Here is a 13936-nt window from a genome sequence, read left to right as displayed (position 1 = left end):
AACTTTGTTTTGAAACTATATACCTTGTTGTTTAAAAAACCTAAATCGATATTAGAAATTTCAATAGATAATAGATGAAAATAGTTTAAGAGTTGTTTAGGTGCCTTAGATGAGGCATATATCAAGGTTAATGTAAATGCAGTTAATAGGCTTAGATACAGGATTAGGAAAAATGAAATTACTACTAAAAAGGGAAGATTTTACAGTAAATAGTAGAGTGTTAAGGGATGCCATTACATGTAAGAATGAGTTGATGATCCCATAAGGTATTAATTTTAATATTTTGATTTAGTTTAGAATGTAACATATTTTTTACGTGTATTAATGTTGTTCTACTGTAATAGGTAATTAGTATTTGTGTGAGATCAAATACACAAATGAAAAAGATTTTATGGCACTTTATAGATGTCAAAGATACCATATGAATATTTAAAGGCCAGGATTCAAACCGATGACCCTGCAAAAATACTTTAATATGAAACACTTTTAAGTAAAAAATTGTATCAAAAGTTATTTTGGTATATTGAAAGCTAGATGTGTAATTTTAAGAGAGAAGTCATTTTATTCAATAAAGACACAGTGTAGAATCATTCCTACTTGCTATCTTCTCCATAATTTTATTAGGTCTGAGATATTAATTGACCCTATTGAAAGTGATGTTGTTGAAAGATATAGTAGCCAATTAGATGGATCTAAACATTAAGATTTGGTATGTATATTGAGCCAACTGATGCTTACGCTCAATTTAGAGATAATATGGTATAAAAGATGTTCACAAATTAGTCACAATCCTAGAAATAAGGACATTATAAATTTTTGTTTATTTCTTAGCATGTTTTCTTAGTTTAATTGATGTTTGTACGATATGGTTAAATGTACAATTTGTTTTTTACCTTTGTTGAATATATATTTATGTATTTTTTTTCTTGTTAAGTGTACAATGTATATGACAGTTGTTTTCAATGATCTTTGTTTTCTTTCCATGTCTATTGGTTTGCTTCATACCCTAATACAGACATTTTACTTTTTTTTTTTGATTTATTATATTGATATTGTTGCATGATATTTAACTATGTGGTTAGGAAATCAACATGTCTGCATCTTGTGCCAATCCTTCTCAATCTGTAGGAGGCCTAAACAGAAAAAAAATAAAAAACTTAATGGTAGGTACTCATTCATGGACAAGGGAGGAAAGTTCATATCCCGTCCAATGCCTACATGCATTGGCAAATGATCCTAGATGGAAGGTAGAAAATGAAACATTTTGTGTTACATATCTAAGGTGTTTTGAAATGATACTAGGGCAACTCATTCCCAATTCCTAACTTAGAGCCATCTTCTACATTAAGTAAAGGATTAAGTTACTAAAAAATCAATATCAGGCTATTTGTAATATGAAAAATACAAGTGGATTTGGGTGGAATGATCAAGATAAATGTATCATTACTAAGAAATCAATTTTTGATAAATGGGTTTGGAACTATTGCTTAACTTACTTATTTTATTTTTTTCTATTCATTATATTTGATTTGTATTTATTTTAACTTTTGTGTAGACTTATCCATACATTAAAGGGTTAAAGAACAAATATTTTTCCTTTTTTTGGTAATTTTAAAATGATTTTTGGAACCGACAAAGCAACATGTCAAAGAACTAAAATACCAGCTAATGTCGTTGAAGCAATGAATACTGATGAGGATGCTTACTTCTCTCCAGAGTTTGATCTTTATTATGAAAAAAATACGAAAAGAGAAGAGGAAGAAAAAGAAATAGGTTCAGTTGCTCTGACTTATACTAGGACGTTGTCAGGTAAGAAGTGTTATAGGAGCAAAAACGGATCAATTGTTGAATTGGTTGAGCACATAGGCAATTTAGGAGTCGAATATGATAAGGTTGTGAGCCAAATTGAGGGCATTTCAACTTTCTTAAAAAAATAACCCGAGAGTAATGATAGAAGAATTTCACTTTTCAATGAAATTATGCAACTTGATAGTTTTTTTATTGATGAAATGCTCACTATTGGTGAGTATATATTAAAAGAAAATCATAAAGTATAGTTTTTCTTTGTACTAACACATGTATTTAGAAAGGAATACATATGAAAATAATTAATTAATGTAATTTTTATCTCCTATCATTTGACTTTTCTCCTCCTAGACACATGTAGAACGTAGTAAATATTGCCAGCATTCATATCTTATATATTGTTGATATATATTTAATTAGTATAAATATGTTTTTTTGTTGCAAAAAGATTGGCATATTCTAAATTCTTTTTTTAAAATTGAATTTAATATTTAATCTTTTATCTATGATAATTTTCTTATTTGTATTAATAGAATAAAAGTCGTATTAGTGTAAATGATACAATTTCTATTTGTATAAATTAATAAAAAAATAGTCATGATGGTATTTAATTGAAACAATTAGGAATGGTATTAATTGAAACAATTATGATTTTTATTAATTAAATTATACTACATTCATATGAAGTACAAAGAATTGGAAACTCTTTTATAAATTTACAATTGAAAAGTTGTTCTCAATCCTTAATGTGAAAATATGGATAAATAATCATACCATTCTTGAGAGACTTCACCAATTTTGTCTTGTGTGAAGTGTTCCTTCTTCACCTGCTATTAATAAAATATAAGGATTCAATGTCAATCAATTTGCATTTTATAAATATGTTTAATTGAAACATATTAGTTAGTAGGTTGTATTTATGTTGACATTGTCTGGTATTTTCATATATGTTTAGGTCATGATAGTGTTTAATTGAAACAATTGGGAATGAAATTAATTGAAACAATTATGATTTTTATTAATTAAAAACTATACATTCATATGAAGTACAAAGAATTGGAAACTCTTGTATAAATTTACAATTGAAAGGTTGTTCTCAATCCTCAATGTATAAATGTGGATATGTAGTAATACCATTCTTGATAGACTTCACCAGTTTTATCCTACGTGAAGTGTTCCTTCTTCACTTATTATTAACAAAATATAAAAAATCATTGTCAATCAATTTGTGTTTTATATATATGTTTAATAGAAACATATTAGTTAGTAGGTTGTACTTATGCTGATCTTATCTGGTATTTTTATTAGATCATACATAACAGTCTCTTTCATGAAACAAAAGACATAATATTCATATTTTACAAGTCTTGGTTGACGAGGAACTTGAAAATAAAATTTGTTCAATAGTCAAAATGATTTTAAATAAATTCAACATAAAAAAATATATTTTACACTTACCGAAAATGTCATCCATTTGAACTTTCTATTTTTATGAACAATACCCAATCCCTTAAATAAACACAAATGAACTTGTAAACATAAATACTAATAAATACACAGTATAATATTTTATAAATTTGTTCACTTAAATATGAATGTAATACCTCTTTATTATATTGGTAAGCTCAAATTTAGGCTTCAACCCTTCTTATCCTAAGTCTAATAAATAAGGAGTAAACGTATTTGTATAAATGATAACTAGCTGCCAATAACCCTTGCAAAATAATCTAATACACATGATACCATATAATTTAAACTTATAAACGTATATAAACATATTTGATGACAAAAAAAAAGTTTTTTCTTACCATTACACCAATTCCAAGAAAAATATATATAATCTAATACACATGAAACCATATAATAAACTTTAATTTAATTTTAACATGGGACAATAACCATTTTCTCAATTTTTGTTGGTTAGAAAAGCTCACTCAATTTTTAATTATTATTACCACAAATTAAACCAACTTGTTAGAAGACTACAATATATCATAATGAAATAAGGAAAATTAGTTTTTTTTTTCCTTTTGATGCTTACAAATTCTAAATGCAAAAGTAAAGAATGGAACATACATAAAGGTGGCCATATGTAAATGCAAGCTTTGGCAAGAATATACTATTGTAAACATATATAATCTAGCATTCATAGCCATTGTAGTCTACACAAAGCAAAAGAAGAATTAAAGTTCAATTCAATGCTAGATCATGTGAATACATAACACATAATCCAAACAAGTGCATCCAACCGTGAAGAAAATAGAAAAAAAAAAACTTACTAAAGTTAGGCTAGGCAACAAGGGTGACAATTTTGGCTTGGCGGCAAGACGGAGATAGAGATGTAGAGTTGAGGACGATTTGACAATCGATTAGGGGTTTTTTGCTTGAGGCGTTTCATTTGATGGTTAAGGGTTTAGGTGTTGTAAACAGAATGGTTAAAATTGAATAGGGTTTATGGTTTAAAAAATATCAATTACCTCGTTTCTTTTAAATAAATGCAGTAATTGAGTCAAGAAATTTTTTAAAAATATAAATTATTGCATTTCTTTTAAATAAACGCAATAATTAATCAAGTAATTTTTTTAAAAAATCAATTATTACATATTTAAAAAAACATAGTAATAATTCTTTTTAGATTTATTAAAACATGTTAAATGATCAATTATTGTATTTTTTTAAGAAAAATACAGTAATTGAGTCATTTTTTTAAATAACCAATTACGGCGTTTATTTTTCATTATGCATTATTTGATCATTGTAATATTTTTAACACAATCAACTATTATGTCTTTTAAAAAAATAATGCAATAATTGTTCATAGTTATTTTTAAAAAAACCATCAATTACTGCAGGTTTTTATATAAATGTAGTAATTGGTATAGTTTAAATTTTATAAAAAAATATAAAAACTTGTGTTTTTTTTTTTTTAAGATAAAGACATTAATTGTCGTGTTTTTTTTTTTAACAAAATTTTGTGTTTGTTATATTATCACGGATATTATAGTAAACATACATGATTTAATAAACACAAATTCTCTTTAACCAAACATAAAAATCTAAAAACAAGATGCCTTGAAAATCAAACTTTCCCCTAATGATTACATTTTCCTTTGAAATCCAACATTTCGTAAACCAAACGTCCCCTTAATTATCTTAAAGTAATATCGTTTTCACTTGTGTTATATTATGTCCTGATCAAATAATTATCAAATTTAGCTAAGTATCTTTCTTGACAGGGACCAATCCACCAATTTTTTTGTTATGTTTTTCTTCATTTTTTGTTTCGGCCATTGATGTTTTGTTTTTTTTTTTTGCTCAAAACTTTGAACTATTTATGGATAAAGAATTTAACCAAAAAAGAGAAAATATGAAATTTGGGTTCAAAAGTTCTAGCTTTGTTTATTGCAAATGTGATAAAATGTGAAAGTGGGAAAATGAATAAACATTTAGTTTGCAAGTTATTTAGGTATCACACTTTGCATGACAAACTCACCATGAAACATGAATCGTGTTTTATGACTACCAGCAACATGATCATCTAACTAAACTTGTCAATAAAAAAACTTAACATAAAAAAGAATTCTTTTTTAGGAAAGATTGAATTTAAAGGCTTCATTCATAATTGATTTGAGTAGATTGTAGGAAATTGTGGGAAAGCATGTGATCATTGACAATCAAGCAAGTTGTCATTTGACTCGTCAACCTCTTTTTCCAATTTTTTTTTGTCATAAACCTAAAAATTTCAATCTAAGAAACCATAATCAATGGAAGAAAAGGTAGATGGCTTTTTGAAAGAGATTTGTATTATAGGTTATAACTTACCTATAAAGTACATATCATTTCAAAAAGTTCCAACAAACATACTCAATGAAAGAAACTATTAGTGTATCACTACACTTTTTTCCTTGGTATTGGAACATTAAAAGTTGTAAAAAGTACTAATTGAGCAAAGGCTCTTCCCAATGCTCGTTTCTGAATTTCTCATAATGAATTGAAAGTTAGAACTTCAGAATTTCTATATGTTTAATGCATAATTAACCAATAGTCATTGAGAAAAAAGATACAAAATCTTATCACAAGTATATGTTGCTATCTCTATTCTAAAATGGAAGCATAGAATCAAGAAATGGACCCAAGAAATCAGATACAACAAAAACATAAAATCTCTATTGTAATTTAAGCATGCCCTAGTCACACTCATCCATCAAGGGGCAAAGTTAACAAAAACAAAAGAATCAAGAGACTTCATGTGTGATAGGTGGTGACATAACTAGTACCACCCACTCAGGGTTCAAGAAAACCTTTTTTTGGCTTTTAACAAGGAAAAAAAAAAGGGAAGACATGCAAAAGGAAACTGGTCGTTATTTAAATATGCAACAATGATAAAAATTGCAGCTTCTTTCTCTCAAGCCTCAACCTCTCAATCAAACTTGCCATTGTTTTCTCCCATGCTTCTCTATATTAGACCAACTTTCATAATTTAAATTGCGCCAGCTTCTCATTTCTAGTCATCCCCACAAATGGGTATCTACTATTGGATTTATCCACAACCTCGTAAGTCACTAATACAATTTATAATTGAAAATAAAACTCATTTGTATGTGGATAAAAGTTTAATTCCACTTAATCGAGATTCACAAAAATGATGTTATGCCGTCCTGTATTTTTTGATGTCATATTTCAGCTCCAAGTGATGACTTGCACAAAGAGCAAAAAAGAACTGTTTTTTACCTTCATAAACTGAATTTATAAAACCTAATAAATTAGCTTCATAGATATATAAATGAGAGTAAAGATTTTCCTTGATACGTTAGTCAAAATTGATCAATTCTATTACAGGTCTAGATACAAAATTAAATTAGAATCATACTAATATCATACTATATTATATGATAAATCATAATATGATACCACAGCAACTATTCATAATTTAACAGTGACCTAGACAAAGAAAGAGAAGTGTTTTTTGCTTTAAAAAATTAAAGTTATGAAACCTAATAAATCGATCTTATATATATATATATATATATATATATATAAAAGGTGAGAGCAAAAATATCTTTTAACATTTTAATCAAGATTGATCCATCCCATTATTAGTCTAAATACAAAATTAAATTAAAATCATACTTAATTAATATCATATTATATAATTGAATATATCATAATATGATATCATTAAAATTACTTATAATTTGACTATAATTGACTTTAAATTCAAATTAATTAATTTTATTAATCCAGAATACCAAATAATTACAATGTTTACCACTTACCCTTAATTACAAGATCACCAAATAAATATAAGGCATATTTGCTATCAAATTGTCACTACAAGGACTAGGAAAGGTAGTCCAACCCAAATTTGACGAGTTTTGACCCAACCCCACCTCTTAAGGTCTTTTTTTTTTTTTAGTCATGTAATGAGTCGAGCCGAGTTGGGTAATTGTGAAAAAAAAATCGGGGTTGGGTCGGGATTAGGTTTTAGGCAAACTTGACTTGACCCAACCCGATATATATATAAAATTATTTTTTTACTTATTTATTTAATTTTATATTTATATATATATCTATATATTTATTTAATTTTATATTTATATTAAAAATATTATTTTATATTTAAATAATAATATTTTATTAATTTCAAATCAGGTCAGGTATGATTTTATACAATGTCGAATCGAGTCGAGTTTGGGTATGAAAAAAATAAAATAATTTATTAGGTCAAATTGGATTCGAATTTTATATATAAAGTCAAGTCAGATTCAAAGTAAGCAAAATCTCACTTCGACTTGATCCGTTGCCATCCCTAAAAAAGACACTCCAAAGGGAATCCATATGGGCAAGCAAAACTAGCTGTTATATAGCCAACATTTTTATATTTTATGAAAATTTAGAATTTAATATTTTATTATATTTCATAAATTTAATTTTTATATTATTTTAATTTGATAATTTTAATTCACTTACAAATTTCATTAATTTTTTACTATTAAAAAATAAAATTTTAATGTTTTGGATTTTTTAAAAATTAAAATATGATTTTTAAAAAATTTAAAAACATGATTTTTCAAAAACTTTAAAAATATGATTTTTACAAAAATTAAAATATTAAAAAAATATTAAATTAATATTTTAAAATATGTAAAATTTCTCAAAAATTTGAGATTTGATTTTTTTAAAAAAAGTAAAACTTTGATTTTTATTAATAATTGTACCAACATTATTAATTTTAGTTTGTATGAGGATAAGATTTTTATAAAATTATATTCGAATGACTAAATTTTAAATTTTGTATCAATATAAAGATAATTTGATAATTTAATAGTCGATTTCATCCTTTCAAATTATCACATCAACAAAGTCAATATCCATATCATCGAGTTAATAATCACATTAACATTTTTAGTAATAAAAAATTAATAGAGTTATAGTGAAACTAAATCTATCAAATCAAAATAATAGAAGAAGTAAATGTATATGAATTATGATATAATAACTAAATTTTAAATTTTGATAAAATATAGAGATATTCGTCATAATTTTATCTAAAAATTATAACGACAGACTTAGAAATATATGGATACCCTTCTTTTGTTTAAATCATTTCTAATGAAGTTAGAAATAAGATTTGATGAATCCCATTCAAATTATACCTTTTTCTGACAGAGTTTGTGACATTAGAATTTTTTTTTTCCCCAAAAGGTTATGGAAAATGTTCAAGTATTCAACAATCTTGATGTATCCCATTCACATCCACATGATATATTCTTTCCAATTGGAAGTCATACTCGACATGCCTCGTTGCCTCCCTAGTCCCTAGTACCGACGCCACAATTACTTAAATGGAAGTGTTTTTGTTTCGAAGACCTTGTCCAGGCTGCATTTGTGTCCTTCAACAATCAAAATGACCACGCTGCTTCTGTTGGATTCTTTAGGCAGACAATATATATATATATATATATATATATATATATATATATTGCTTCACATTCTCTTCAATGCATTGATAATGGTCAGCAGTCAGCACATTCATTGTTACCATTAGTTTAAGACATTAAATCTAAGATCACGAATTATGAATTTCACAGTATGAATGAGAATAATTAAGAATCAATATTTAGTTTCTATTTATATACGTAGGCTAAGATGGGCAGCCCTTAAATATAGGCGAAAGTATAATTGGAACATTTTAAGAAAAAGGTTTCCTATAGGAGCCAGCGAAATGAAGCAGCCTGTCTTAGTTACGGAAGGAAAAAGAAGCCTTTCCAGCATATTATTGCGCCTTTCAAACGTATAAAAAAGCGAGGGAAGAATTGTAGACAACTGGCGCCTGGGAACACATAGACAATACGCATTAGCTTACATCACCAGCACATGCAACAGTAAACAAATGGAATGTCATGTGCTCCCCCTTGTCAACACACCGTCGGTAATTTTGTGGCATGAATCAGAGGTATTAAAGCCTAGCTACCGCAACTACATGAACATTTAAGGGGCCACGATTCCTACCTCTTTTTATTAAGATTTAAGTCCCCACCTGCAAACCAGTCTTGATATGAACTATAAAGATTTAATAGTCTCTCAAAAGTAGTTTTATCTCAATGGCCTTCGGCATTGAGAGACAAAATCAATATTTCACCATTCGACATAAATGAGTGCACTATCATCATGAGAAGGAGAATGACAGCAGCAACAGGAACTTCGAAAATTCCATGATACATGTTGATGCTGATGATGGCTGATGGTTTTAACCAAGACACGGGAGAGGAATGCACAACGTACAAGTGCACTACTCAAGTTCTGTTTTCTTAAGAATACAAATCAAATTTACCAGTCTTGGAAGAAGCTAAGCCTCTATTCCAAGATCATGAGGTTTCAAACAGCCCTATTACAATGACAGCTACAGCTTCGATCATCTACGCACCATTCATTGCAGTATTAACATGGTTTTCATTGGCATCTTCCAGAATCTTGCCATTAATTTGAGTTCTCGGCCTCTAAACAAATTAAAAAATAATAATAATAATAATAAATGACAATCTAAATTGGATATCACTGCAAAGATATTCAAAGCGGAAAAGAATTAACCAATAAAATTACTATACCCAATCTGCAGGATCTACAGAATTCCCATTCAAGAGCTTCTGATTCTCTTCTTTGCTCCTACTATCCTTATCTTTGGTGCTCAATGGCAGCAAAAGAAGTGAACTTCCACTGGTTCTGTCAGGCAATTCTGCAGTAAATCTCAGTGTTAGAACCACTACCAAAGGTTTATGCCCCAATCAATGGAGAAGAGGAATTAAAATAAGGTTAGACAAAAGTTAGATAAGATCAAAATATTCTAACCTGGCAGTTTCTTGTCTAAGAAGAATACCACTAAATTAACGGTGTACCTGCAGATAAATCATTCGATTGTCAAGCTAAATTGAAAAGAACAAAAATTTAATTATATATAGAAATTTCAAAAGTATAGTTCATACCATGCAACAACTACGTCAACCGTGTAATGTTTGCGGGATGCTACAATCAAGAGACTTTGAATAATAGCTACCAACCAAGCAAACTGCTTTATACACCTGCAATTATACAACAATACCATCAGAAATCAATCAATTTGTCTACTCATATGTATGTAAACAGGGCAAGGTAGAGTAAATTGCCCAAAGATTGAATACAAGAAAACTAATCAAACATACTTAGGGTACAAGCTGATCTAAACATTTTGCTTTTGCGAATCACAGATGTTGTAAGAATGGTACCCAACATCATAATCTCTTGATGTTCCCAATAGTTACTTTTCCTTTAGTCTTTTCCCTTTATCTTTGGGCTAATACCTAAAAGCAATTACATAAAAGAATAAGCCATGTTTTACCTTTGTGTGCCATATTTCTGATAGGTTAGCACAAAGACCAGGGTGAAGATCATATGCGATGAAAAAATCAAGTCACCACAACCATAAATTACACCTCGAGGAACTGCAAATTTGACAAGCAAATAAGCCGAAGTACTTATTAAAAAAACATATCTACATCTTTAAAATCAATAAATTGAAAATATCAGTAAAATAAAATACATACAATTAATTAAAAGGACTTCTAGCACACTATCCGGTTTTGGCAACCTGGCAAGCTTCGAACCCTGCATAAAATACGAGTTATTAAATAAAATGATCTTAAAATCCAATTTCATTTCTTACATTAATCCCCAGAGAACACATATACAATGAAGAAAAATTAATAAAAGAATACCATTCCAAAATGTAAACATAAAGTTGAGGGCAAATACAAACATAACATAAGTTCAAGAGTAGACCTCTCGGCAATGATAATTTGGACCAGGAAGCTGAGTAGAATAGAATGTGATGATTCGGAGAGTCTGAGAAGCCTGCAATAAATAAATAAACAAAGAAAAAAAAAACAACTGTAAGTAAAATACTGATGAAATGCTTGAGGTTTTTCATGATTTATCAAGATTCATCAAATTAGTAAGGGCAGTTGAACAACTTCAGAATTGAGTTCAGTTTTATTGGAAAGGTCATTGATGAAAATGGTACTTCAAATTTATAGACACCTTGGTTACAAAGAAAAAGGGGGGAAAGGCAAAATCATCTGCCTTTGTGTAATTTATGTCCTATTTGAGCCAAAATGAACTCACTTGACTCTTGACTACTATTGCACCAAGGTTGGATGAGCTTCTCAAATTGAATTAGCAGCTCAATAAATTACTAGCCAGAGAATGAGGATAATATAAGAGAATCCAACAATGCTTTAGTTGATTCTCACTCAACCATGGTAACATACACTGGTGTAATATGACAAAAGTAAGAACCTACATACTAGTCCTAGAACAGGGCCCTATGTTGAGAGCATATATAATCAGAACAAAAAGATAAACTAACGCCTCAGCACTCACAACTAAAAATGCTAGCACCCTGCACCAAACTAGAACCGTGTAGATCTTTTTGCTCTTGAAGATGAAAGGATGGAAAGTCCACTGCAAGTAGCAATTCGCATGTTAGAAGTGGAGACAAAAAAGATGCTAATAGAACTGAAATAAGAGAACTACAATATCCTGTACTAAATATGTGAGAACTGAATAAAACTAATGAATTTGAATTATAAATAGAGAAGTAAAAAAAAAAAAAAATCGAACAACATGGGAATAGCTTTACCAAGAAAAATGACAGAAAGATAAAGGTGAACACCGTCTCACTGATGTAGGCTTTATCTTGCCCGAGCTCCTAAATTTACAAGAATGTTAAATGTAAGAATGCATTTTACCTAATAATTGGCACATAATAGAGACAAGCAAAGAGCAAAAACAAAAGAAACTTGTTCTTACTGGAAGAAGAAAGAACCCAAGATCCTTAAGTGTTGGCCCAGGCCGGTGGAGATAATGAACTCCTCGGGCAGCTAGACCATGTATGTACTGTAGAGAGGAAATGCACATTTCAGACCAAAACAGAAGCCACAAATGACCATAAATTAAGTATACTTGAATGTGGAAAATAAAAACACTAAACAAGCTTGGATGACGCACAAATCTTTTGAGAAACAATGTAAAAGTAACATACTAAAGCTTAAACAATCGACATCCATTTAAGCCAAAATTTCCATTGCAAAAGCAATGTTTTCTGTTTGAACCATGATAGGGATTTATCTTATGCTAAAAGCATAAGATTTTCATTTCTCTAAGTTACAAACATAAGAAACCACGATCATTACAGTTTACCAGATCCTACTTTTTTCACCAAAACAAGCATCTCTATTAAAAAAAATGGTAGCTTTGCCACCGAAAAAACAAAATGAAACCTGAAAAATGAGACCGGCAAGAAGGTATTTCCAATTGTCTAGAAGAAGGTTGATCTCTGTAGTTGTCTCTGCAGAAATTTTCTTCCATAACTACAAAAATAAAATAAAAAATAAAACCAAAATATCAAATTAAAATCCCTTATAATTTCCATTTATCGAATACAAAGAACAAGCAAAACACACACACACACACATACCTTTGAAGCTTCGCGACCAATGTAAAGCGTCATCTTGTTGTCGTGTAACAACCAGTTCCATAGTACTTCAAAACCCATCAGTTAAGGTCAACATCATTAAAATTAAAAACCGCTCAATCTTCAGCAAAATCCCCTTTCACCAAAACCTTAACCTCTTAAAAAATAAATAATAATAAAAGTTAGTGAAATTTATTTATGTTTCTCTTTCTTTCGTCCAATAACCAACTTCAAATCCACCACAACAGCAAACGCCGCTGACGCTTAATCGATTCTTCAAGATATCAAAGACTCGCGATCCACAATCAAGATCGAGAAAGAAAAGAAGACAAAGAAAAGGAATGAGAGGAAAAGGGTTGAATTAAGAATTCTCTTCGGCTTCGATATAAATGAAGGAAAATTTTGGTTTTTTTAAATAATAATAATAAAGAAAAAGAAAAACCTTTGGGATTCGCTGATTTTCTCTGCTTAAAAACGCGAGATGAACACGGAGAGACAGTTGAGAATTGTGAGAATGAGCTGAAAAAACAAAATTTATAAAGAGGCATTTTTCACTAATTTAACAAAAAAAAGAAACTTCGCCGCAACTAATTACTACTATTACTGCGAAAGTGAAAGAGAGAGAAACGGTAATTCCTGTAACACTAATTTAATTAATCAAAGGTGAAAAAATTAAGAAATAGGAGGACAAAACAAGGGCAGATATTCTCCTTCTGGAAAGTACTTGTTTTGTTTTTTTTCTTTTAATAATAAAATTTACAAAAAGAGCGGCAGTAACTTTTTTTTTTCTTTTACCTTCGGAGAGGCTGTAAATATATATTTTTCATGACCAAGTTGTCCTCCGTCCTCGGCCTGCAATTTCGGGCAGAATATATGTTTTATTTAGATTATTATATTTACTAAAAGTGGCCTTGTTTGGTGGGTGAGATGGTCACGAGCGTCTCAGCTTGCGATAATTAACAGGCTCTTGAGAGAGCGGTGGCAGAAAGAGAAATATGGAAGAAGACGATTCTTAGATTTTAGATTGACGTGGAATCGCCACGTCAAGCGAGATGGACAATGCGGCAGAGAAGAGAGCATTTGTCTTTGGTTGATTAAGATTAAATTGATAGGAAAAAATTA

General features: G+C 29.2%; 1 protein-coding gene across 3 annotated transcripts; it reads right to left on the bottom strand.

Moving 5' to 3' along the window:
* Positions 1 to 8912: 8912 nt before the first annotated feature.
* Positions 8913 to 13343, bottom strand: LOC111311995 (phosphatidylinositol:ceramide inositolphosphotransferase 1-like). Of its 3 annotated transcripts, none has more exons than XM_089762054.1 (12): positions 12818 to 13343; positions 12621 to 12710; positions 12151 to 12237; positions 11981 to 12049; positions 11722 to 11802; positions 11122 to 11193; positions 10887 to 10947; positions 10682 to 10784; positions 10290 to 10385; positions 10156 to 10202; positions 9915 to 10042; positions 8913 to 9139 (listed from the first exon to the last, which is right to left on the bottom strand). In XM_089762054.1, the coding sequence occupies exons 1-12, from the start codon at positions 12893 to 12895 to the stop codon at positions 9095 to 9097; spliced, it is 957 nt and encodes a 318-aa protein (XP_089618180.1). In that variant the 5' UTR covers positions 12896 to 13343; the 3' UTR covers positions 8913 to 9094. The 3 variants fall into 3 exon arrangements, with proteins under 3 accessions (XP_089618180.1, XP_022767632.2, XP_089618182.1); XM_022911897.2 differs by lacking the exon at positions 8913 to 9139 and adding an exon at positions 9360 to 9806; XM_089762056.1 differs by lacking the exon at positions 8913 to 9139 and adding an exon at positions 9424 to 9806 and having other exon boundaries at positions 12621 to 12688; positions 12818 to 13021.
* Positions 13344 to 13936: the final 593 nt, after the last annotated feature.

The sequence above is a fragment of the Durio zibethinus genome, chromosome 1 (genome assembly GCF_047325235.1).
Source record: "Durio zibethinus cultivar Kanyao isolate XHJ-2024 chromosome 1, ASM4732523v1, whole genome shotgun sequence".
Taxonomy (NCBI): Eukaryota; Viridiplantae; Streptophyta; class Magnoliopsida; order Malvales; family Malvaceae; genus Durio; species Durio zibethinus.
This window is presented reverse-complemented; position numbering and strand designations above follow the sequence as displayed.